A 26,685-nucleotide genomic window follows, 5' to 3' on the forward strand; every position below is an offset into this window, starting at 1 on the left:
GCCCCACTGTGCATTATTTCTATTCAAAGGGAAAACCAGCTTCATTTCTTATCTGCGTTTTATCAGGGAGTGTTTTAATTGGCCTTCTGCTTTGTTCATTTGGGGATTTTTGTTTGTTTACAAACCAGAGAGAGGAGAGAAGAACCACAGCGTATATGAGGAATATTTTTGAAAATGCCAAAAAGTAGGTATTACCCTTTCTTATTTTATAGAAGTATATTGAAGGATTTAACATGCCATTTAAATAGTTGATTAGGTATCTGACTAGATATCTTAATTTAAAGAAGATTATCCAGCTGAAAATCAATTATTGGAATCCTTGTAATCACTGCAGCATGATCTGAAATATCCAGGCCTGTAGAGCTAGGTATTTTATGGTAGACATGAAGAGTTATTGTTATGCAACCTAGTCAGATGGATTTATTTAATGCTATTTAATATCTTCATTAAATTTAGTTACATGTACAGTTCTTGGATTTCTTTAGCTGTCTTTGGAGGATCAAAGGGTCATCTAAGCTTTATAATGTTCTTATGAAATTCTTTAGAGTAATGCATATGAAAAAAGATGATTTTTTTGTTTCAAACCCCAGGGTGCTTTCTCATCTGGACACTTGGGACTCTGGTAAGTAAAACTTGTCTTGATGTAGGCCTTAGCTGTAAGCTTTATTAGAATACTTCCATCTAGCTGTTGTTGGCTAAAAATAAGTTGCTGGGTGTGTTTTCAGCACTGAAGAGTTTGAGGCATTAAGATGAATGGTTATTAAATTACAGGAAAACTTTCTCTCTGATAGGTGGTAGGATCATACACTGACTAGGAAACCTTTGAAAATAAAGTTCCGACTTCATGTGGGATTTAACAACATAAGCCGTAGACCTTTGTCTGCCTAAGGATTTCTTCTTCAGGATTTTTCTCCTGGAGCAGAGTATCAATGGTGTTACTGTTGAGTCTTGTCCACTTATAGCTGCCTTTGCAACTCTAGAACTTGTGTACAGTAGGAGATTATGGCTGGTGAAAAAAGTCATGGTGTAGAGATGACAGACTTAATGAATTTCCCTAGGCCAGGAACACTTGAGGTTTTGTGATGCTCAGTTCCTCTGTCACAAATAAGTAAAACTGAATTTAGTGGTAAATTATGTTCCTGCAGTTTACACATCAGTGCCTTCTATGTATTCTGCCACTGTGTGCTGTGAAATGATGCTGGTCTAAGTGCTGCTTGCTCCTTTTATTACGAAGAATTTTCGGTGCATTCATTTCCAGCCCTAACACCAGTCATCCACACCACTGCTGGTTATTGCTACAGGCTCTGACTTTGAGGGACCTTATACGAACTTTGTGAGCCTCGGGTCCATGTTTTCTAAAGGTGCTTACTGATAAAGAAGTCAGATGTTTAACTATTAGTAGAGAATTTCTAGACAGCTGCCAGCTGGTAACAAGCATCAATGTAGTGTATCTTCCCTGTAGATTTTTCTTCAGGTCCTTTAAAATCAAGCAATAAAGGTCTTTATGCTGCTAAGTGGTGGAGTAAATATATTTCAAGGTGAGCAAAGATGGTTGGAAAGAACTTTGTAAAAATTTAGCACTTGGGTCTGTAAAATGTTGACTTGGTTTTATGCTACCTAATGAAATAAGAGATTGCTTTTCTTCCTTTGCTGTTAGTAGACAGGAAGCAGTGATTAGGAAATACAGGGTATTAAATTTCAGTAGATACTATAACCTCCTTCCATTTAGTTAGAAAATTTGTGTTCTTTTACATAGCAGTCTGCAAATCTGAATAACAGAAGCAGCCAGACCATGGGAGAGAACCAGGAAAGTGGGAGGTGATTCTGTGGAATATTTACTTTCTGTTTAGCCATTTCCTTGGAAAACCCACACTGCTGTTTTAGTTTGGTTGTAAATGACAAGATCTAAATAGCATATGCATTTGCACTGGTGTTACCAGAAGGTTCTTCGTGCCTCTGCTGTACTGTATCACCACACTGTGATAACTCTTAGTTAAATATCAAAGAAAAGAGTAATGCAAAAGAAGCGTAATGTGGTGTGACAGGCTTGTGTTCCTCTGTTAAGCACTTGAGGGAGAAGATGACAGATACAGGGTTATTTTCCGTTCCTCAGTTGTCTCTTATGCAGTCCTTGATTCTTCACCATCTTAGTTCTGTAGGTGAGTAGATAAAACCACAACTTCTGTTTGTTTGTTTATGTTTCTAAGTACTTTTGAAGCTGGTTGAAGTCTTCTGCTATTTCTAGTGTCATGTCCTTGAATGATTCTTGCTCTGTTTATTTCAGAGGAAAGGCTAGTACCTCTCTTTCAAGAAGAAGATTATCAGCAGCAATTACTAATGGGACTGGTATGTGCTTTTGTCACAGTGTGCACTAGAGGACGCACAGCCTCAACAAATGTAAAGAGTAAGCTTACAAGTTCCAGTGCTGAGTGGAAGCTCACTCAGAGTGGCTATGGGACAAACATTGTATTTCCTAAGTTTTAGAGTTCATAGTCATGATATCGTGATATCATCTTAACAGGGCATGATATCATAAGGCATAGGGAAAAAACAGCAATGGAAAGTTGATTTGTCAAAATGCTTTCTCCCAATATAACTTTTCTTTGGCTAGAAACTGTTATTCCATCCTCCTGGAGTTCATCTTAATCTGTCAGTTACTTTTGGACTACTTTACATCCTTAAAATATGTATAAATAAATTCCCCACCCACTGCTTTCCTCAAAAGAAGATCACAGATATTCTTGCTTCTCAGTTTAACACCTTTTTTTACTGTCTCCTTTTCTTTCTACCTCACTTCTGGGACTGCTATGACTATTCTGAGGTCCCTTCCTCTTTTGCACTGTTTTCACTGATGATCCCCCTAAAGGATCATCAGTCCTTATGCTTCTGGGTAATAAATCATATCTCAAATCCCCACCTGTCCTCTGTCTAAATACACATCTTCGTTTGTCTCTTGTTCTCTTACTATTAAAACCAAATAAAACTCTTCAGCATGCAGTGGAAAGTCTGAGCACTGCATCTGCGAAGAGCCTATCAACACTGTCCTGTCTGTCCAAATCTAATGCAAATTTTCATTCTTTGCAGTCTTGTCCCCTTGTTTCCGAGTTCTGCCTCTCATTCTCTGAAGCCTCTCTACATTCCTTCCCTGCAGTTTATTCAGACAGATCCAAAAAGCAGGTCACTGCTGTCCTTTTTCTATACTTTCCTAATACCTATATCACTGTCCTGACATACTGAGATTAATCTACTTATAAACTCCTTGAGACAGAGATTTTTATTTGCCTCAGTTTTACTCTGAGCTTGGAAACAAATAACACTTCATAGTAATTCTTAGCAAAGAATCAGCATGGACTTGAGTTGCAATCCAAAGCTACATTAGGTCAGAGAGTATTTCAGAAAGGAGAGGGTAGGGAGTGGCATGAACTGTACGATAACAAACACCTGATTTTAAAGACTTTACAATTAATGTTTAACCTGAAGTTGCCATTAATCACTTGGGTTCTCAGGTTCTTGGTTACTACCACAAACTATACTTGTGCTAGTTTTCTCTACTGTAAAATCTCTCAGGTTTATTTGTATATAATTAATACTTATATTCTCAGGATTCAGTGTTCATATTAAAATCTTTCTTTCACACTGTTCACTTGGCTTGACCCAGTGTAAGCTTTTTCTTTTCAATGTCATTGAAAGTTCAACTTAGTGCTCATTTTGCTGAATTTACACCAAGTAGCCATTTTGAATGTTCACATCTGCTGTTGAATTTGACAAGATTGTACGGTAGCTTGGGATCTCACTCTGAACTGGAGTTTTGTAACAGGGAGACATTTTGTTGTGCTAATGCCCATTGGTCAGGCCCTGCGCCTGCTGGAGCTTTTGCATCTTTTTGAAGATACCCAAGGACACTGAATTGTTGACTTTTTTTTTTCCTAGATGGTTGCTCAGCTAAAGGATCACCTTATGAGACATCTGCAGTATGTAGGAAAAAAGAAGATTGACCAAATAGTTCTGGATTACGTTGCAAACCTGGTTAGTTTGATTTCATAGTCACTATTGTGAGCAAGCACGTATTTGTTGGAGGGTAGGGTCTTGGGTATGTACTGTGTGTATGTAGCATATATTTGGTGGGAGGAGATTGTTTTTAAGATGTTTAACCATATTTTGTTGCTTAATATTGTATATATTGGTAAAGGAAAGAATAACACTTAAATAATACTTAAGAGCTGCATTGGTCACTCAGAAAAGACAGTTCCCTTTACAGCTTGTACAAATGTGGTCTACTCCCAGAAATGAAAATGTGAATTCATCCTGAAAGTTGGTCTTTAGATCCATTTTGGTTCCTGTAGAATACATTGCTGCATGTCTTGAATAATGAAAATACCATCAGGGGAAAGACAAATTAAGAAAAAAAGATTTCACTCCAATATGACGTGACAGTAAACCATCACTACTCCTACATACTAAATTCGATGGGCTTTTTGTGAGTGTAGCAGGAGACAAAGTTTTGCCTGAAGAAATCCATATAAACTACAGTGAAAATTTCTTTTCCAAATTCCTATTTTTCTGCCTTTCATCCTCTTAAGAGAAACTTTAAAAAATAAGCTGTAAAAACTGTGACTGTTGTTCATAGATATTATTGTACCTGATTTTGTCTGTCTCAACATCAAGTCCTTTAAGTGCAGAATGCAGAGTCCACAGAAGCTCACATGGCAACTAGAAAATCATCTTCTTTGTGCTAGCCCTGCCACACTGTTCAGTAGAAAATCCCCACAGTGTCGTTTTCTAGTGATGGAAATCTCAGGAGACTTTCTTGAGGCTACTGGTGCCTGCATCTTTTCGGAAGTCCTGTGCAAATTGGTTGTGCTGTCAACATTACAATGTTCTCTGAACTGCTGCAGCTTCCACTGAGGCTACTGACTTTTCTGTTTAGGCCTCACTCTGTAGCTTGGCAAGGTGTTTCACTGGTAATCGGCAGTCTGTTTTCTGTAACTTTATAGGAAAGAAAAAAAACCTGGTGGCTGATTAAAATAGGAACAGTACAGCATGAACCAAAGCTTTGTACCTGAAAACAGTGCTGAAAAAAAAGCACAAATTGGAATGTTTATTCTTCTTTCATTCATTTTCTAGTTATCATTTGTTCATTCTTAATATAAACTAAGATAAAAAAATATGAAAAACACCTATGCAGCCTTGATCTGCAAGACTAAACTATTGTAGACTAAACCTTACAATCAAACCAAATCTCAGCCCTCCCCATCAGCAAACTCTCAGGATTAATTTTTTTTTAACGTCACTGAAAGTAAGAATTCTCTCAACTCAATTTACAGACTTCTCATTCTTAGAAAAGCTGTAAACAAAGAAAATATGTCTCTAAAAATTGCTTCTGTCCTCTGGCCGTTGCATCTTAGGTGCTGTTTGGAAATATTTAGAAATTATTTCATTATTAGGCTTGGGTTTCCCCTAATCCTCATCAGAAACTCTGCATCTTAAACCTTTCTATATACTAAATGTTTGGAAGCTCTTCAGGGGAATGAATTGTTTTGATTCTTGCAACAGTTTCCTGTAACATTAGCAGCGTGTAGCTGAGCTACTGAAACCAATGAAATAGGAAGAGACTCAAAATTATTTGCTTGTCTGTTTGCTTTCATAAAATACTTTTTTATTATACTCAGGAGCTAAGGAGTGGCTGAGAATAAGGCTCCGTGGTGTGTAGCCACTGTATAAATCACTTGCAGCTGAAGTTGAAGTAGCCAAGACATGGGAGCATTCACAGTTTCTCATAAAACAACAGACTAGTGGCTGGTTGCTGTCAGAGACCTGTGTCTACTTGTATGCAGAGAAGTAACGTGGGCAAGTGTGAATGACATGTCTCAGTGGGAATTCCCTTGTTTACCGAGGAGGTCTGCAGAGCCCGAGTATGCTTGGTTACCAGTCCACATGCCACCTAGCCTGCAGTAGTTGCATGTATGTCCATATTCACTCTCCCCCCTGCTATCACTTTATCTTAGCTTTACTCCGTATCTCTTCCTCTCACTCTTTTCATTTCAGTGGGGCAGGAAAGGGGGGGAAATAGCTTACAGGGACAACATAACATTTGCTGCCCTGACAGCAAGCAGAAAGGGAGGCAGAGTGAACAGACCACCTGTGGCACAGGAAAGAGGCAGACCAGAACAAACTACTGAAATTTCTCTGAAAGTGCCTGCACCTTTTTTGCTCATGTCTGTGGCTAGCTATCATCCGATGTGGTCTCAACTGCAGAGGAAAAGCAGACAGACACCATTTGGATCCGAGTTTCCTCGGAAGGAGGATGACTGCCTTGTATCCCCTGCACAGGAGGGGATCTGGAAGACAGCAAGACCTTGTCTCGCTCCCTTTTTTCCTTTGCTTCCGATTCTTTTCTTTCGCTGCTTCCATGTCTTTCCTGTAGAAACAGCTACAGGAGCTGAGCACTTGTGGTTCCAAATTACTTTAGTGGAACTTCAGTCTACTCAGCACCATTGCCTGGAAACATAGATGTTTCAAGACAGCAAGGTGCTTTGCAAGTGTCAGCCTAGGCCGTACTGCATGCACTGTCTCGCTGTTGATCATGTGTTCTCTCATTAGTTTAGAGCACTCCAAGGGAAATGGCTTCTGATGCTTGCCCAGAAAAACCTAATATTAAACGTCTTTGTTACTAAATAAAAAATGACTTTGCTGTGAAGGTATGGCTTTAGCTCTTAACTTGGTTCCCCCAGAGACCCGCTGCTAGCCGTGGAGATGCAGCTGCCTGTACTCGCTTGATAAAACAGATAAGGTTTCCTTTCTCTCATGCATGTTACCCTGTGTGTTATATACTGATAAAAGTTTGAGACATGACTTCTCTTTCTGTATGTATTTTCTACGATGTCCATTGTAGATGCTAGATGCTGATCTCCAAAGTGAGTAGTGCTGTTGGTGAGGGTGTCATATCACAAGCATGCATGTATTTAAGATTTAAGTATGTTGTGATAGCTAGGTTGACTATGACTTAAGAAGTTATCTTTCTATACCCTGTGAAAGCTGTACAGTTTGCTGTATTGTTAAGCAAAGAATATTGATTCTGGAGGATCATACCTGTGAAAACAATTTTTGCACAAATAATAAGAGGTGATTTCGGAGTTTAAGAACCTTCCCTTCACCTCAACACTGATCTTCAGATCCAGCTGTAGCTCCCAATGTAGAGGCCTTAGCTGCACCCTGTGTGCTGGCCAGAGATGAAAGTCATTCCGGCAGCAGGTGCGGTTCTTGTGACCCTTCTCTGAAAACTGGAAGTCACTAATTTCCTGGAAAACGAGTGAAGAAAACTTGCCATATTCCAGAGAGATTAAACTGGAGCTTTCTGGAGCTTTCCACTGTATCCAGAGAGTATGAAGATGGAAAGTATTAGGTGGTTATTCTGTATCAGGTAGCTGTGCAAGGCTGGATGGAGTGATGGAGAGAAAAGGTGCTACCTTGTAGAGCTTTCTGGCCAAGGTACAGAGGAGAGCACTCAGGAGCATTACTGAAGACCAATATTCCTCTTCTGGCCTTTGCATATGAGCCTCTCCTGTGTGTCCTGTTTCTCTCTTGCTCAGAGCCTGTGACAAGTTAGAGGTTGGAGAGGGCAGAGCCGATGAGGAGAAAAGAGCGGGGAAAAAGGATTCCTGGATTCTGGCCATCTCGGGAGGGGGGGAAGAGTTTGTAACTTCTCGTGACACCTCTCTGCAGAGCAGGAGTCAGACTTGCTTCCGGAATGTTTCCTGGGATTGGTTGATTAGTGCACTTTGAGGCCCGGAGATAAAAGGTGTAGAGGAAGTGTCTGAATTCTGTTACTGAGATATGGAAGTGGTTACATGTGACAGAAGTGAGGTGCTGGCAAAAGGAAGTTATTTCACCTCTTTCGTGCATGGTTTCTCTCTTTCAGCTGCAGAAGCTTAGAAGGCCCAAGGGGGATCAGGGCTTGTGGCTTTTGTATGCTGACAGTCTGTCCTGGAGGTCAGTCTGGAAGCGCAAAGAAGCAACAATATGGGCCAAGGGATTGATGTACTTTACTTTGGACAAAAAAGAAACTCAACAGAGGGAGAGGCATTTGCTTGTCTCATTTTTCCTCCTTGCCAGGACTAGATTTGTGATTCCTCCTGCAGACTTTTTTTCAGCAGACTGAGTATTCTGCTGTCTTCAGCATCATCCAGTTTTGTCTGGGCCCTAGGGACCTTTCCTTGCCAAATGCTCAGCCACTTGGACATGCAGTTTTTGCTTTCAAGGCAAACAGATCTTTGAGAACTTGATGCAGGAGTGTGAGATCGGTTGATCCCCAAGAAGCACGATGTATTAAGATGGTGTATGCCTTGCACAATGCTTTGATGAGCTGAAAGTACTTACTTTAATCTTCTGGAATGGGGCAATTCAGTAACAATTCAAATTCTAATCAATTTTAGTTTTTAAGCCCCTAGGAAAAAAAAAGATAAATACTGCAGTCTTAGTAGGAGTCTCATGATAAGTTTTTAAAATAAACTGATGTGTGAAATGAATGAAGGCCAAGTGCCTGCTGTACACAGGCTCCTAGAAACATTCAGTCTTTTCTTTTTCGCTTTAGCTGAATCTGGTACATCGAATAATGAAAGAAGTTTGGAGGAGATACCAGCTTCATTCCTGCATCTTCTGCTTGTGAGCAAGTCATTTGTTAAAGCTGTCAGCCTGCCTTTTAAAATATGGGCATAATAATTTTGGTCTTCAACAGTACTATTTGCTTGAGCAGTCAGTGCTTACTGTACTGTGAAAGTCAATATCACTGTCATGTACTCTCTAATGATTCTGCTGGCCCTCTTTAAGCCAACATGAATATTAATCATACAGGCAGTTTTATGGCTGGAGTTCAAAGTTGCTGAGTTCACAGTGGTCTCAAGCTGGATAGTGGGTGTTGAACACCTCTAAAAGCCAGGTCACTTATACCAGCACTCAAAATATTTCACTTATTGCTGTTGATACTGGGTACTGCTGAGAGACTTGTAAATATGCAGTAATGGGCGAAGGGGAAAGGGGATACCACAGAGACTTTGTGTGTCAACATTGAACAGCTGGTGCTGTTAGGTGATAGATACCTAAGTAAAAAAGATAGCATCCCATGGCAATTCACCCAAATTGCATGCATTTAGTGCACACGTAGTACAACAAACCGACCATATCTTCAGGAGAGTGTGGGCATCTCAGGTTCCTAATATGTTGCTACTTTGTTAAATACAGTGATGAGAGAGGAAGTACAGCAGAGTTTGCAGTGTTCCACATTATGAGTCGGATTTTGGAAGCAGCAAATGGCATGTGCATGCCTTTACCTCCTGGTAAGTCCTGTGGTTTGCTGTTTTAACCATAAGTGAGGAGAGCAATGCTATGAATTCCTCCCAGAAGAGCACTAGTTGCAGCAGATGTGTCAAGTTAGCTTTGGCAGTATTGAAATCTGTTCAAGACAGTTACAGAGGGGAAGACCCTCCATAAACACGTGCAAGGGAAGTAAACAAAACTGAATAGTTACTCCAGATAGGGACAACAAACCAGAAGTTTAGTTCTCTGTTTTCAGCTTCCAGTGAAGTGCTTGGGCACAGTCTTAGCTCAGAACTAAGATTTAGACTTCTTTCACTTATATATTTTGCTTAGACAACTGGACTTTAGTGTCACAGGCTATGAGGGAAAATTGTATCCTGGAGGGAAAAAAAAAAAAAGCGTGTTTTTTCTCATGCTGTTGCCTTGCTAATATTTTTCAGTTTTATCCTGAAAGGATTACCTCTAGCCTTGATGGATGAGCTGATCTTGATAGTAGACTTTCATTTCTTAGAGCTCCTCATAATGGCTTATAGTCTTTTCAAAACTCTTGCTTAATTTTTGTTACAGAAAGACTTCTTAACTTCTTAATGCTTTCAGATTCTGTTTGAATCTTTCTAGTTTGCATTTCCTCATCTGTCTTCAATCTGTGAAACTGTTTTTGGTATGAGGTTGTCCCTCAGACTTACACTGTGTGGGCGCAAATGGTGTCACGTGATGACAAGACCATCATCTGGCTGATGTTAAGTGAGGAACTAAAGTCTTAATGCTGCCTGTGGGAATGTGTGGGTGGCAGCCACATACGGAGGGTGGTGAGGCCTCAGTTTTTGATTAATCAGGAGGAAAGAGGGAGATAAAAGACAAAGTAATAGAACAATTCAGATACAAGGCAACAGCTTGGAGATGTTTAATGATTGCGTATGACTATAATAACTGTTTTCAGTCCCCTTAGCTTTACTCTTTCTGATAGGATTGTACCTGAGAGGACTTAAAGGATGCCTAAATAAGGCTACATGGCATTTGATAAACTGATTTCCTCACTCACTAGAAACAGAAGTTAAGGACAGTGTTGGCTTTAGCTAGAGTAATGCCAGTCTCTAATACAGACTTAGAAAAAAGAAAAAAAAAAAATTGTTGCACCAAAAAAGTTTGTATCTATTTCATAGGTTTTCACACCCTTCACTTCGGGCTTGGTGTTCGATGTCTCCCTCTGCATACCCTTCTGCACTATATTGATACTGGAGTCTTGCATTTGACAGAAACATGTGTTGGGAAATTGCTGAAAGGTACAGTGAGTTTCATGCATTTCATTTGTTACCAGCCAGCTAATTGGGAGTGATGTCCTTTCAGCCGTTCAAACTCAGACACAGGATTTACCACCCAGGAGACTCAGCTCTTCTCACAGAGTGTTGTTTCGGTGAGAGCTGTACCTGATGGTGTTGCCCAGCTGAAAGGAGAAAGTTAGGGCTCAAACTACGCGATTGACAAAGAACAAAGGAAGTACTTGTTTGGGGAGAATTTGAGCTTATAATTTTTCTACTTGGGACTTCTTAGAAAAGTGAATACTAAAGCTCATCATAGAATTTATTGGGGGATTTCTGTGATTATTAAAGTGCACACATATAAGTAAGGAAGTTAGTCTGCTATCCAGTCCTCAGCTTTTGCTTTAATTATGTTTGGAATAAGATGATCCTAGTGCTGGGATTAGCAAATGGCTAGAAGCTCTGAGTTAGGAAGTAATTCAAAATAAGCAAACAAAATGCTACCTGGCCCAGCATCCCTATATTTTTAGTAAATATTGAGCTCATGGACGTCTTCTAAATATGTCATAATGTTAACTAAAAGCAGGAGTTAAAATAAGTTCTGTACGAACCTGTGTAGTCATCAAAAGCAGATCATGTTCTGTATGTGGTTTCCTCTCAGCAGGTGCTAAGTAGCTTGTTTCCGCAAAGGAGGCTTAGGACAAACTAGCACTCGTATGGTGGCAATGACTGGGGCCTAAGACTCCAGTTAACTGCCTTTTCTAGATCTGAAGGGAGGAAGAGAGAACTGTAGCGTAAGTTTCCTGGGATGCAGCAGCACTATGATAAGACTTTCCAACAGTAATGCATTTCATCCCAGCTGCAACCATGTTCCCTTGTAATGTGCTATTTCTTTGGTGTTCAAGAAAAGGGACAACACAATATGCTGTATTAATCTGTGCCTGGTCTTGATAAATGAAATATTATATATGCAGGGAGTCCTTAGTCAAAACAGATTTGAATTACTGTATTAATTGTTACATAAAATGGTGAAGTTACGTACAAATATACAGAAAAATATTTATATAAATGGTATAAATAACACTCCTAATAGTGCTTGTTTAAAATTAAAATTTTCATTTCATTACAAAGGTTATATTTATTCAGAACATCTTCAGTGAAAGTTGAAAGTGTTAGTTATGTGGTTACTGGTTTTTTTTGTTGTCGTTGGGTTTTTGCGTATATTTTTTTTCTCCTTATAGATCTGGATGACACTGAGAAGAATGAAAAGCTGAAGTTCAGTATTGTCATGAGGCTTCCTGAGGTAACTAATGACTTTGGATGTAATTTCTTGGATTTTGGAATTGATAGGAAATTCCTCCGTGTGCATAGGATCAAGCCAATGGAAGATTTAGCTGTGATTCAAATAGGGCACAGATATAACCTGAACCTCCACAGTTTCTCCATCTGCTGCTTGTGACCTGTAGGGTACCCCGATAACTTAAATTACAGACTTGTCCATAGTGTTTTACAGTGTCTCCAGTACCCTACAGGAATCAGGCAGGACTGACACTGTTCTGCTGAGTGCTCATCTGCATAAAGCAGTAAGGGTTTAATGGGGTTTAAAGAGAATTTATGGGGGTTTTGTGTGTGTTTTTTAGCATGCACAAATGTCTGTCTCGCTTGTGACCGCTGTATTTGGTTTTATACATTTTATCAAATATGCTCGAAAGCTGGTACAGCAAAAGCTGTAAAATCCGATCATACCACAACTCTGTGGCTGGGATTGAATTACAAGATCTCCCCCTCTGTGAAATCTTCCAGCCTCGCCCACTGGTAAGGTGACTCCTTTAGCCACATGTTGGAACTAATTACTGATGCTCCATTGAAAGTTCCAGCAGAATGGCAGATTGACTTCTCCTTTTCCTCTTTTGTTCTTGGTGCACACCACAGTACTGCAGAGGAAGCACAACATCTCAGTGAGCACAGGAAAACCAGGGATCCCCCCTTCGGGATTGCCTTGCTGTAGAACAGGCTTTTCTCAACATAAGTTGCTTATTGTTTGCTCATTATGGGCTGTTATGTATAGTTCAAATGGCCAGAAGTGCTGCTTTGGTTTTTCTCTAACAAGGGCTTCTTTATCTGGCAGCAGTTCTGAGAAGGGGAAGGGAAGGAGAACTCCACAGGCGGTTCTTTGTCCTCTGTATCTTGTTTTGGGCATGGGTTGGTGAGCTGGGGTCAGCGTGGGGCCTCTGAGCTGTCAGCCCCAGGCCTGGTGGGTGGGGAACGCCATTCCAACCCCGCTTTGACACGAAGGGCTGAGCTGTTAGGGCCTCGGGGGACATGTACTGCTAGTTATGCATGGTAGACTCAGTGCCTTATTGTATCTATTTACAGCCTTGGGAAAAAATTCAGAGAACAGTTTGTTTGCCAAAAAGGACACTTTGGGGTGACTGGGACTATTTTGAGCAGGTTACATTCACTAAATGACTTCAGTTGCATCTGAAGCAAGTCTTTCAGCACCATTGAAACTATCCAGCCTTTCCTAAATGAACTCTTTCAGTAGTCTCTATTACAATACAACTGAACGGTGGCGGGGGGGAAGATCTAGATAGGGAAAATAGCAGAAGGTGCAGCTGATTGCACAGTGTGTTCATTTTTGTTAGGATTGGAAGCTTTGGGATATCTGGGTTTGAATCTCTTTTGCCTTTGGGAATGTGAATCGATGTTATCAATTCCCAGGACCATGTCCTAAATAATGGGATGCAAATTCTGTTCCCAGTATCTCTCCTTGTTGGCATTCTGCTTTTGTAAGATTCCTTAGGCTGAGCCTGAGAGAAGCCCCAATCCTGAACAGAGCATTGAGGAATGGGGCATCTGTGTTATTCTTTGGGAGAAGAATGGATCTAAACCAAAGAGTCACAGTAAAGGACAAACGGTCATTTTAAGCCTCAATTAATATTTAAGTACACATGCAAAGTGGGAGGGAGGTAACGGGACAGACTGATTGACAGAAACTTACTGAGTAGCTCAGTGGGTACTGAGTAGCAAGGTTTTGATTGTTTCCCATGTTTTGGGAGCGTATTGCTATCTCTTAGGTACTGGCTATGAAAGGAAGGCTCCAGGGTTAAAAGTGATGACATCTTGGCTTCTGTCATCAGTGTCTGAAAAGAAAGCATGTGTGTTACAGCCTGTATTTTGATTCATTTTTTTTCCTTCTTTTCCTCCTTCTAAGTTTCCACTGTCCTGTTTATGTTGTCAGATTTTGGTTTTTGTTTTTTGGTTACTAGGCTCTCAGTCAAAAGGTCCGCCAGTTTTGGAATCATCCAATAAATGCTAATTTCATTGCACGGAAGTATGTGAAACTTTTGCTTGAGAAGCTGGGGAACAGGCAGGTAAGAGCACACAGGCCTTTTTTTTTTTTTTTTTTTTTTTTTTTTTTAAATCTTTTGCTTTGACAGTGTTGAGATTCCTGACCTTTCTGTAGACTATAGCACACTAAAGATAACACTGAAACTTGGCACTGTGTGACTTTGTGAACTAACATGAAATATTCTCCCTTACAGTCTAGCAGTCCTATGCCTGAGAGACTCTCAGTCCCTGTAGAGTTTTTGCCACTTAACTACCTGACTAATATGTTGGCAGAGATAGAGAATCAAGGTAATGTTAATTCTGTACTTTGGAAGACCGGTAATTGTTACCCTTTGATGCTCACACTCAGTCGTATCCTGACTAGATTGACATAACTGAGTTCTAAAACTCCAGTTATGTCTGAACATGTAAGTTTGGTCGTCTTTCTGCTGATGGGAGTTGTCAGGGGGCTTCTTTACTGCCATATCCTTTCATCCACACCCCCTGTATGTTGAATCCAGTTGGCAAACTTGCATTTTTCAGCATACAAGTAGTGAAACGTGGTTCATGCACAGCATGGTGGTAGCTGTTATTCTGTGTTCAAATAGGGAGAATGGCTTGTTCCTTATTTACACAGTATGGTGGCCAAGAGGCAACCAAAATCAGATCTTCCACCTCAGAAAACAGCATCCACATCACTAGATTAGGAGGGGCTCTGAAGTAACAGGTATTTTTTTATTTCAGTGCTGTTCCTTTTTCTGAAATTGAATTCAAATTGGTTAGGGCAGTTGCTTCATACAATGGACCTAAGTATCTGCAGATTTTTTAATTCCACTGAGAAAGCAAGGTGCATTAAAGGAAGCATTACATTTTTTAGCATTACTGGCTATGCCTATACTAGTAAGCAAAATAAAGTCAGGATAAGGACCTGCAGGCTAAAGTAGGATTGTCCATGTATGGATATCATTCCATTTGGGGAGGAAGAAGAGTTAAACCATATAGAAGCATATGAGAGTGTGCCCTGGTCCGTTTTATGTACTAGCACAAACGTAGCCACTGTGCTCAAATCTTGGTTTGGATATCCAGTGTAGAATTAGTACAGAAATCCCTAGCAGCCTGCAGGGATGGTCTGTCGTTTGCTTATATACCACTAACAGGAAAGTTTCTGCCATGAGTGAGCATCCAAACGACTCCACTGAATGCCGTAGGTATTTTGTGGAAATGAAAACACAGTTCCATCTATTACCTTATCTTTCAGTGTTGTAGGTCAAGATGTTAAATAGACTGCAGGACTAAGTGTATGAGAACACTTACGATTTTGTAAATACTAACTTTCTCACAATGATTTTTCTAGGTGTGCATCCATATGAAAAACAAGATCATGTTAACGTAAGATTTGTAGAGGAAACGGCACTCAAACACACTATGACATTTTTGGGCCTCAAATATTCCTGAAATAACATGTTCTTGAAGGAAGCTAACTGTGGTACTCTTATGTAAAAGTATTCACACAGAAGTGTGCAACCGACTTTTTTTTTGTTTGTTTTAAACTGAAATGTCATGTTGTTTTCCAAATAATCTGCAGTCTTGTGTAGTCACCATTACTGATATAAGCTACTCAAAATATTGTTTGGTGCAACATATTAAGGCTGAAATCACCGACTTCTAGATAAATCCTAGAGAATTCATCTGATACAAACCCAGGTTTCCAATGAAAAATACCTGTGGTTTCATTGTTTCACGTTGAAATGGTCAAATAAGTGGAACTACAGCGGGTATCAAAACTTGCTGTGAAAATTGGTATTGATGTCAATTATTTTAACAAGATAGACAGTCCTGAAAAAGGTAGTCCAGTTGTATTGTACAGTGACAAGACAGTGGTACCTGTTCACTCATTTAGATTAATAAAATGATTTCTTGGTGTGTTTATGTAAAGCAGGTAAGAATAACAAATGACGAATTAGTTTTTTGTATATAATGCATCAGTAATAATGTATTCATTCCTCATGGAGGTCATGTGTTATTTTACAGTACTTCTGCCTTTGGAGTTTGATTCTAGTATATTCAGTTTTGTAATTAGCGCAAAATATAATCTTAAAGTGCCTGTGACAGGTTTTGGTTTGTTTTTTTTTAAAATGTATATAATATATTGTAAGCAATACAGGATAAGAAAAAAGTTCTTTAGAAATTTACCTTAATGGTGGCTTGGACAGAGTTTTACTGAATTCTTTCCTTACAACTTTTAGTGCTACAGTTCAAGCCCCAGCTTCAAAAAGAAATGGAGATTGTTTTTCCTTCATTTTCAACTTTTATTTATGTATAACTGAACCAGTATTGTTTGGGTTGTTTTTTTACATTCTGAACTGTGACATTCATTTAAAATAGAAATAATTGTGGTTTGCTATGCAGAGAAAATCTTAAGTTCTGACATGTAGGGTTTCTGCAGTCTTTATTGGATTTAAAACCACCTCTGTCAAAGTTTCAGACTATTAAACTAGTGAAACTCATTGACGATTCGATACAGATTTTTGGAGGTTTTCAGTAGCAACCTCTGGTATTTTCTCTGAGCAGTTTCCACTGATGCTTCCAGTTCCTTACCAGTGAAATAAAAAGATCCAGTTCTCAGGAGCGACTCAGCAAGTTTGTGGTCATTCCCCTGTCATTGCCATCAGCTGAGCAAGAGTTTTAGCTTTCTCAATAACTGCATAGAGGGAAGGAGTATTTTTCTCAATATAATTAGAATTTGTCTGGCAAGCGTCAACTCCAGTCCCAGACTGCAGAAAGCTATGGTGGTGCATTTGTATAAGCACTGGGGACTTTGTTCATATTATATTAATAACAAGAGAAGATTTTTCTAGCCTTTTCTTCTTAATGAAATGTATTATAAAATATAATCAGATGCAATAAAACTTCACCTGCAAAAAAAAAAAAGCGTAGTATGATGATCACTCATTTTTCTTGATATTTTAAAATACTGCACTGCCATTTGGGATACCAGGCTCCTCCTAGTCAGGAGAAGGGAACTTGAATAACTGACTATTTAGCTATGCTTCTGGCATTGACAACTAGTTTTGTTTTTAATATGGAATTTGGCTAAACACTAGTGGACATTCCTTCAGTGCAGTGTAAATGCTACTGACCCTAGAGATTCAGCAACCAGTAATGGCCTCTCCTGCTTTAGGTGCTGTCTGGTCAGATTTCAATTGGCTTTACAATAGGTTTTCTGAAATGTCTCATATTTGAACCAGGTTCACTTGGTTTGAAAGGAGCCAGAGCGCCGTAGGGCCGCGGCAATGGGAGACTGTATTTGTCATCTGGGATGTAGGCGGTTGGGCGTTGTTCCGCTGTCGTGTGGACATAGCCGGGCGCTGCAGCTTGTTCCTCTTCTGCTGCATGCTGTGAAAGAAACATGTTTTGATCACATAGTGATTATATGCTTTAAAACTCCGGTACTCTCCTGAGCCAACGTACAGAATGCCTAACAAAGGAAACACCATTAGTCTAGTCCTTAGCAAACCAGGAAACCCAGAGGGGTATTAAAAGGAAAGCGTGAGTTATTGACCATGTAGATGCGAGTGTGTCCTTTTAAACAGCGTACAGTTTGAGCCTGTATTGCTTTTCTTACTTTTGAAGAAAACGGATTAGATGAACTTTTAAAAGTTGTAATGAGTGTGCACAGAACATCTCGAGAACAAGATAATAGTCCTGATGCTTCAAAACGTGGCTGTATTTACACTGACAGCAGCTGTCCCTGAATACTGTTACTGCACTGAGCTTGTGTCCACAGCACTGAAAGGAAACTGAGCATGAGGAGAAGTGTTAATGACAGAGAAGTTCCTTATTCTAAACCAGTTTTACTGCAGCACTTCTGTGGGACTTCAAGTTCTTTTAAGTGTATGCACAGCATATTCCTCTCCCAGCTTTGTGCGCCTTTCAGATTCCCTTGGAGTGATCAACTAAAGGATTCATATAGCGAAGCTGATTTCCCATCAGCAAGATTTCCCCCAGTATGCACATCTCACTTTTATGCTACTCTTTCATCTCTGGAAGCTCTCTGCTCTAGGATCACTGATGGTCTCAACTAAGGAGGCAGAGTATGCAGCAGGGTAGAATTTGAAGCACTATTTGATATGCTGCCCTGCCTACCCTCGGTGTCTTGCCCAGCAGTCTGACTTCTTGCTACTTTGGATCTGATGGTCACTGCATCTGGTATGTGGAAGATGCTAAATTTATTTTTCCTGAACTCCACACCCCACCTTCTGCAGCTTTACCTTGAAATCAAATGGGAAGCAGTACCTCACCAATGGCTATCTCGCTCATCAGTCCAAAACATGGTCATACAAATTACTTCTATAACTGAAGGTAAGTCTTCCTTTTAGTGTATTCTCTCCTTAAGATTCAGTGACCAGTTCTAAGCAGTGTTGCCAGGCTGCAGCTAAAACTCCACAAACCCACCATGTACCGCTTTAGTAGCTGGCTCTGTCTATACCATCGTCTCCACTGACTCCTGGGGCTCCGTGTTTGGCAGCAAACAGCTATGCAGTGAGCACAGCTCTTTTTCTGAAAGGCAGGCTGGAGCAGTGAAAAGATGGGGCTGAAGATCTAATTGCAATGTATGGCGGAAACTTACTTCAGCTCTGGCTTCAGCTGCTGCTTTTTGCATCTTCTCGTTGCGTAATATCTTCAACCATTCATTTTCTGTTTCTTTAGGAGGGGGAAGGCCTTGATCTATCCTTGATGAAACAGTCATCAAAAATTGCTCTTTGTCTCTCGCTTCCTGCTGGAGTTTAATGGCAAGTGCTTGCTTCATGGATAACTCTGCAACAAAAGCCATTATCTTCTGGGTTCTGTCCTTTATCTTCTTCTGCAGTTCGTTTGTCTGGAATGAGTAACAATTGCATTTTAGTTAGGGCTTCCCTTTAGACACTTGCTGGGCATGACACTTGGGTAGGTATTGGGTAGGTGAGAACAAGTCCAACTTAACAAGGTTTTAAAAAATAGTTCCATACTTGAAAATGACTTAATGAAACAGGATGCGTGTTTCTTGTGTGTACGCATGGAACCACAGAAACTGGCAGCCTAAGAAGCCACATTTACTCCAGTACAAGATACAGAAAAGCAAGTTTGTCATTACCTCCTGCCCTTTTCAGCTAAATAGCAAAACTCTCACTGCCCTCAAAGGCTTGGTACCCTGATTCTCATTGAGTTTATGCACAATTAACTTTGTAATAATGGTGCAATAAGCCTGATCTTTACAAGATAATTGAGTGATAATGCGGACACAGCGGGGCTGCGGGTTGTGAAGTTATCCTTGGCAGGGGGACAAACAGAAAAGGAACAGGACAGGAATCCTTGAGTCTGACTGGAGATGATTTAAACAAAAAAACCAAACAAACACAAAAAACCTAAAACAACCCCAAACTTAAATACTCCTTTAAATTACTAATAGGGAATTGGGAGAGTCAGAGAGCGCACTTGCAAATATAACTTTTGGCACGCTGCCATTTTTATGGTAGTTTATTAGCCTGCGGCCATGATTTCACAAACCCAAATAACAGCCATGTTATTTCTCTGTCTGTGGAAAATGAAAGTTACTGTAAAGATGTGTTTTGTTTTGAGCCTTTCCGAGTGCCAAACCTAACACCTAAGGAAAAAAAAAAAAATCAACCCTGGCCTTGTTTTACATTAATTACTTTGGGTTTTTTCTGTCTTTCACTCAGCTCTGCTCTGCTCTAGTTGGAGCTTTTTCATTAAAGAGGTGGGGATGAGAGGATTTTTTTGTTCTTCCCCAAACAATACTACTGGCAGTTAAAAGGAAATAGCTACAATTATAGCTAAAAGTAACTGTATTGAAAATGGTATTTCTTTCTTGTGTGGTTCTCCCTACCTATATAAGAAACTTCTGAGCCAGATATCAAGTTTATCTTTTTATATATTGGAGTAGAATTTACCTGGCTTTTCCTTATTTCTTTTTAGCCTTTGCCCTGTTTGTTGTGGAAAGGCTGTTAAGTACACGTGCAAGGAGAGGATTCTACCAAGTTTTTAAGCATCTACCTGAGAAAGAGCTAATCCTATATTTTGATGAAAGGTACTATTTATGGTGCAACTTTCTTTCAAAAAGAAAGTACACTCACCTAATGCTGTTGGTATGTTGATATTGCCATTAGTACTAAATGTCTGTAATTTCTGAAGACTAACATTATTTGCCTATCAATATTTCCAGCCACTTTTGTAATTTGCAAGTGAGTCATCTTACCTCTTGCCCACATATTTTTTCATTTTGTATAGGCCAGCAAACAGAGCATGCAATGCCCTCCTTACCCTTTTAGCTAGCAGCAGTGTGTCCTGCTTCCCGTTCTCTGCTGTGGCACGGATTCTGTCTGTCAGCCGGGAAATGTGCTCGTAGAGAAGATCCGTCTCCAGCAACTTCTCCTCCTTTTGCACCAGCTCCACCTCTAGCTGCAGGGAGAAGGAGTATACAGGGTGTAGATAAATGACAGGGGAAAGTGTAGCGCAGGGTGTAGATAAATGACAGGGGAAAGTGTAGCGCAGGGTGTAGATAAATGACAGGGGAAAGTGTAGCGCAGGGTGTTCCTGTGATTGCTTTGAGAGCTGCTGAAATAATACAGATGAACAGCCATAAATAATCACTTTGCCACCAGTTTTCTCAAAATTTTCATGCTATCTGCCAAGTATCAGGCCAAAGCTGGTTCAGTTGGTTACTGTCAGTCATACAGTTCTTCCATATCAGACCAGGCCCTTTAGGGAGGCCAGGGCTTACACCAGCATTGTTACTGCCTTGCTATGACTTTCTTGAAAGCAATGGGTTTTTTCTAGTGGTTTTTGTTTTTAAATCTGGTTCCTTGAGTCATGCTATAATGAGAAGGTTTCAGCTCTTGCTTTAAATACCTTTTCCCTCCTGCTGCTAAAAAAAAAACCAAAAAAAACCCACAGGCTCCAAAGACTAAGAAAGAAAGTACTGTGCAACTAAAAGTACTTTAAAATCACAAGGAGATTAAACGAGAATGTTTAAACTTATCTTGTGACTCCAAGAAACCTGGCTTTTTAATGTGCAGGTTGGTAATAGCAGGCTGTGTTGTAGCCTGCTTGGCTATGCAGAGCTCCCTCCTGTCAAGGAATATGGGACAGTAAAGCAAAAAGCTCAAGTAATTCAAGCAGAAGTGTTCATGGTAAATCCTTACAAACTGGATTTCAAGAGGAGGACTTTGGCATGTACTGCTCCGACCCTGTTACTCTAATACCTTCACAGCCCTGTGTGAATCTACCCCGAACACTATATACAGTGGGGGGAGTTTTGTGCCCCTATAAATGGGACAGACAAAAATACCTAAGAAAATACTACTGTTGTTCATTCCATTCCTTTACCTTCCCCCCCATACGCCATACAGGAGGTGCCCTCAAACTGGCTTTTGTGTTGGACCTAATGCTTCGTTTTGAAGCCTCTCCTGGCAGTCGCGTGTGCAGCTGCGTGGCTGGCCTGGCTGCCACTTCCATAAAGGTCTGTTCTGTGGCACCCTGCTCGGCGTGGAAACAAAGCAGTACAACCAAAGCCCGAGAAAGATGTTTATTTGATCCCATGTCACATATGCAGACTTCGTTAAGAGGGTAGTGGGACTGCCTCCCGCTCGCAGCCCGTGCATAGTGGTGGAACAGCTAATAGCCAATTGCAGAAGAATGACAACTTCGTTTGTTAGCAGTTTGTTATTCTGCATTTCTTTCCCTCTGCTGCCTTTTTTGTGCCTTCCCCTAGTGAATTGGGAGGGTCTGCACTGAAGTGCCAGTGATGCAAATGGACCAGCTAGCAGAGGATGCTGCAGAGCCAGGTCCACCACACAGAGCCCTCCCTCTCCAGCCTCTGCTGGAAGACGTCAAAATGTCCCACATCCAGTTGTCCTGGAAAGTAGATGCTGGGCTAGAATTCCCATTAGCCAATCATAATTGTTTTAATTCCTCTTACAGTAAGTTTATTTTTAAAATAAAAGATACCATTTGCTTTTTCTAAAAGTGGTCAATCACAGCGGGATGGCTTGTGGCATGAGAAGTGATGTTACCTGCTCAATCTTTTTTAGCAGCTCAGGTGGAGATGGGTCCTTCCCTCCCAAGTCTCGCTTTCTACTCTCATTTGCAGGATCAGCAAAGATTTCCTCCATCTGTTTAAGCCTGTCCTTGCACTGGGAATACTAGCAAACACAAAGCCACAACAGTTATTTTTAACAGACAAGAAGCCAAAAGCTCTGCTATTCCTACATGACCAGAGCTGGAAGGTCGTGGTGTGTCTGATTTACACCAGGAGAACTGCACTAAAGAGACTGGGGTGGCTGCACTGCCAACACCTGGGCTCAGAAGCAAGTCTCTGGCCTTGCTGGGAGAGTGTTTGGGATGCTCGGACAGGGTAGGCCTAAGCTAAATGATACTGGTCGAACACTGGAAAAACATATCCCTATGAAACCAGAGGTGGTTGTACATCATTCTCCTGTCCTGTTGCTAACGGATGGGAATTTGCAAACTGGTAGACTGTCATGGAAGGTCATCCCTATAATGCACAAATATAAATGGGCTTCATCTTATTAATGGCTTAAGTGTCTTGAACACTTGTTCTCTTGACTCCTTCTCCACATGCAACACAACCTGAAATTGTGTATAAATAATGCAGCTGCATGGAAGAGGCTGCTTCTGAGCCACCAGGTGTCACGACAAGAGCCCTGGACTAGAAGATGATTTTTACCTTCTGAACATGTTTGGGAAGTTAGAAAAAGGCTGCCCTGGGGGTTGATAGCTTCATCAGGTCCTGCTGGTAGGCTGGATGAAAAGCCACAGGTGGTTTGTACCAAACTTGGGCCATAGCGGGGTGGGCTCAGGACCACCCTCCACAGCCACTGTCAGCAGGAGCGGAGTGGAGCTGCTGGGGCTGGGCAGCGAGCTGAGACCTGCCACAGCTACGGCTCCGTCTTGAGGAGGGGGGAGAGGAGCACTGGGGAAGGGTGGGAGCCCCCACTGGTGTCTGCGTCCTTCCCCGCGCCCCAGGTCTCCGCAGCCCGGCCCTGCTGGCACCTTCTGTGGGGGAGGCGGCTGCGCAGGGGCAGTGGCGAGCGCCTGGGGCTCCTGCAGGACTCGCAATTTGAGCACGTTGCTGCAGGATCTCCCGAGGCTAACAGGCAAGGTCTCCTTGTGCTGGGGCGGGGGGGAGTTAATACAAAGGATTGAGCCATTTTTATTTTTTTTTTTAAGGAGGCAACGGTGTGACAGTTGCAGGATGGAAGTAAACTCTGCTGTCTACCAGAAATTGAGTCCCACCTGCTGCTTTGTCCTCGGGCTCCTTTTTTTTATCCTGAGGAATACACCAAACGTTTGAGGTGGGGGGGGTCTTCCTTTATTCCCTACAATCTTCTCTTTGGCCCACAGGATCCATGTAGGGATGTAGGAGGGATGCAAGTGCCTGACGATTTGGTTGCAAGTTAAATCTGAAAGTCCCACTTCCACACTGGTTAGCACTAAAGGTTTCATCCCTACAGGCATCCAAGTTTTCTACATTAAAGTTCTCAGGCATGTGTCCTGAAATGACTCAGTGGTGACACTGAGCAATGTGGTACTCCCAGGACCCAGAGAGGCAGGTGTTCCCTGACCTTTCTGATCTGAGACCTTCCCATGGAATAACACTTCCCAGAATACACCAGATGGATATCCATGCTTCACGTAAATACTCACTGAAGGAGTGGCTGGGACCATTTCTTCATGTTTGGACTTGCAAGACTGACAGTGGTGGGGTTTTGTGCTTTGACATGCACCTGGCCATCTGTCAGCGCATTGTCACTCCAACCCTGATCTGTTAGCGCTGACATAACGTAACCCGAGTAAGTTGCTATAAATGCTAACCATCAATTGCAAGTGATGATCTTATGAAGGAAATAAGTGGTCACTGGCTCTCAAAGTTACAAACGGTCACCAAAAATATAAAGTAAATGTTTAGATGTTGCTACCGGTTTGGGGCTTGTTCACTGGGAGTTAACAAGTCATGTTTAACGGGAAAATTGACAGATCTTCTTGGGTGGTAATGGAATTTTACCAGAACACTTGTCTTAAATACTTCTTGTTCTGGTAAAAAAGCGTCACACAGCTTCTTTTACACTTTGTCTAAGAACAGGCAAAGTAAAAACCTTAAATGACTGTAATGAAGAATTTCCTTGGCAAACCATGATTCAGTGCATAACTAGGTACTGAAAGATTTATTTTAGTTATAAACAACTAAAACTGATGCTCAAAAATACAGAGAGTGGAAGAATGTAAAAGCAGGACCAGCACAAACAACAGGATGCAGCTATAATTCCAGTGATGTTTCCTATCTGGGTTCAAATTTGTCAACAACTAACCCAGGTGAAAATACCTTGTTGGAGGCAGTGGTACCTTAATGAGATTAGGGACAGCTCTCCAAGTAAAATTTTGCAGGATTGAATAGTTAATTTAGAGAAGAAGGACTAGTGCAGCAGAAACACTCTCTGAACCAGATAAAAACTCCATAAAAAGTTTCATGTTAAATTTAAATACAAGGCTTACTTTTAAATGCAATATGAATTGGGAGTGATTAGATGCAGGCTAATCCAAAAGTATAGCAAAGAAAGCACATTTAGAGATAACCATGCTATTCTGTGCCTGCTTAAGTGATGTGACTGTAGGCATCTATTTTCTCCTGATTCGTACTGTTTTCCTTGGACAAGACTTTATCTGAGTTCTAAAAGGTTCTAAGAGATTCTAAGTCTTAAAACAAAAAAAATCCTTTCCTGGAGTGGATTTAATACAGGGGATAGGAAAAGGCTCTACAAGAGAGGCTTTTCTATGTTTGACTGTAATCAGTCAGAAGGAATTGTTGAAGGATGAACAGACAGGAAGGAACACATGTGTAAATAAAGGCACTGGTCTGAAAAAGTGGAGATCTGATGTTATTTTGGAAATCTCAGAGAAGGTAGGTGAGGTACGTAGAGCAGTAGAAAAGAGCAAATATCTTACCTATTTTTAAAAATGGGGGGAAAAGGAGCTATGGAACGATAGATAACTTATCTTCACTTTCTGAAGAATAAATCTGGAATAAATCATTAAGCTTTCTTTGTAGGTAGCCAGAAAAGAAAAAGGGTAGGAATAACAGCCAACACAGGTGTGTTGAGTAATGCCAAATGAGACCATTTCCTACTATGATAATTTAACAGGTGTGTGGACGACAAATAGTAGGTATCATACATCTTGATTTTTACATAGCTTCAATATTGTTTCATATGACATTCATATAAACAAGCTAAGGAAATCCATTCTTATGAAAATATAAGGTAAGTACTATATCAGTAGAGTAAGGTTCAGCTCAGACTGCACATACTTCTTGGAGGAGAAGATTCAAATTCAAAATTACCTTGGTCTGAACAAAAGAGATAATATTAAATAACAAATGCAAGGTGTTACATGTAGGCAGGAGAAATTACCTGTACAAATACAGAATCAAGGTCAACTGTTTATATACTCTTTCGTCAAAAAAGGGTCTGGTTGTTACATACGTTTACATGAAGATGAATCAATATGTCATGTTGCAAGAAAGGCTACCGTCGTATCTGGACGCATAAGCAAGAATGTAACCTGCAAGATGCCTGAATGAATCCTTTCAGTCTCAGCTACTGATATTAGGCACTGCACCTCAAGAAAAATAAAGACCAAGTTGCCAAAAATAAAAGAAATGCAAAAAAAGAATGATGTAAGAAAAATCTGGAAGGGCTGATTGAAAGAAACAGAATTGTGTAGCCTAGCAAAAGGATGGGAGAGGAACATGATTAACTTTCTCCCAGTAACATGACATGTTGCAGGGAGGAAGACAATGATCCATTTGTCACGTCCCTGGTGGACAGAATACAAATCAATATTCTTACACTGCAGCAAGAAAGATCCAGGCTAAAGGTTAAGAAAATCTTTCCACTGTTAAGGAAGGACTGGGACAGCTTGCCAGAGAAACTGGGGTTTCCCAGTGGTGGTTTGAAAGCACAGCTTAGCCCTCTCAGGAATGACAGGCAATCCAATGCAGGAGTAGGAGCAGGATTGCCTAGATAAACTCTTTACCTCTCTACTAGCCCTGTTTTTCTATGACTGTGATGATGTAGTCTGGAGGTTTTAATGGGGTTGTATTAAAACCTGGACAAATGTTGATGCCAAATACCTCAAACAAACTGACAGTCCGTGTACGTTAGCTGAACTCCGAGGCATGAAAGTCCCATCTACAGCATCTCGACAGCTCAGCAGGTCTACATATTGGACTAATTAATTATTAATGCTAAGTATTTCTCATTGATGCATGAAGGCAGATTAGTTTTCATGGGTCATTTCAGTCAGTGGGAACCGTCCCTTGATGTGCAGTCCCAATTAAAAGTTACATAATTTTATGCCCAGAGAAAACCACCTTAGAACCTCACCAGGTATTTTTTGTGTCAGACAAAGAAAGTAGCTGTAAATATTTCTATTTAATGCTTTACATTGATAGTAACAAAAATACCTAGTCCATGTTACAAGTACTTGCTTAGAAGAGGTCTGGTATTGCTTAAGACAACAGTATTTTATTAGCTAAAACCTATTCACCAATGTTTCGCTCTTTTGTGGAAATATGCAGCTTCTGATGAAAAGCATACAAGTGGAACATACATCAGTTTGATTAAGCAGCTCATGTGGAACATAGGAGACCCAGGTGGAATTTTTGTTCTTGCTGAATTCGCACACAGCCCTGACCTGTGCTTTTCCC

General features: G+C 40.7%; 2 protein-coding genes across 9 annotated transcripts in view; one reads left to right on the forward strand and one right to left on the reverse strand.

Moving 5' to 3' along the window:
* Window positions 1–16,831, forward strand: part of GSAP (gamma-secretase activating protein) — a 47,904-nt gene extending 31,073 nt beyond the window's left edge. For 3 of the 6 annotated variants that reach the window (XM_069801754.1, XM_069801756.1, XM_069801759.1), the window contains 11 exons: window positions 129–184; window positions 591–622; window positions 2,285–2,346; window positions 3,931–4,026; window positions 8,591–8,661; window positions 9,238–9,332; window positions 10,476–10,595; window positions 11,813–11,874; window positions 13,841–13,945; window positions 14,117–14,210; window positions 15,256–16,831. In XM_069801754.1, the coding sequence (XP_069657855.1) occupies window positions 129–184; window positions 591–622; window positions 2,285–2,346; window positions 3,931–4,026; window positions 8,591–8,661; window positions 9,238–9,332; window positions 10,476–10,595; window positions 11,813–11,874; window positions 13,841–13,945; window positions 14,117–14,210; window positions 15,256–15,356 (894 nt within the window). In that variant the 3' untranslated portion in view covers window positions 15,357–16,831. Of the gene's footprint in view, window positions 1–128; window positions 185–590; window positions 623–2,284; window positions 2,347–3,930; window positions 4,027–8,590; window positions 8,670–9,237; window positions 9,333–10,475; window positions 10,596–11,812; window positions 11,875–13,840; window positions 13,946–14,116; window positions 14,211–15,255 lie in introns of all 6 variants that reach the window. The other 3 variants (XM_069801755.1, XM_069801758.1, XM_069801757.1) reach the window with 3 other exon arrangements.
* The window catches only part of CCDC146 (coiled-coil domain containing 146), an 81,253-nt gene continuing 70,588 nt past the window's right edge, over window positions 16,021–26,685 (reverse strand). For all 3 annotated transcript variants that reach the window (XM_069801750.1, XM_069801749.1, XM_069801751.1), the window contains 4 exons: window positions 21,974–22,102; window positions 20,223–20,360; window positions 18,532–18,780; window positions 16,021–17,297 (listed from right to left, as the gene is read on the reverse strand). In XM_069801750.1, coding sequence (XP_069657851.1) covers window positions 17,094–17,297; window positions 18,532–18,780; window positions 20,223–20,360; window positions 21,974–22,102 — 720 coding nt within the window. In that variant the 3' untranslated portion in view covers window positions 16,021–17,093. The remainder of the gene's footprint in view (window positions 17,298–18,531; window positions 18,781–20,222; window positions 20,361–21,973; window positions 22,103–26,685) is intronic.

This window comes from Haliaeetus albicilla, chromosome 14 (assembly GCF_947461875.1).
Source record: "Haliaeetus albicilla chromosome 14, bHalAlb1.1, whole genome shotgun sequence".
In the NCBI taxonomy this organism is placed as follows: domain Eukaryota; kingdom Metazoa; phylum Chordata; class Aves; order Accipitriformes; family Accipitridae; genus Haliaeetus; species Haliaeetus albicilla.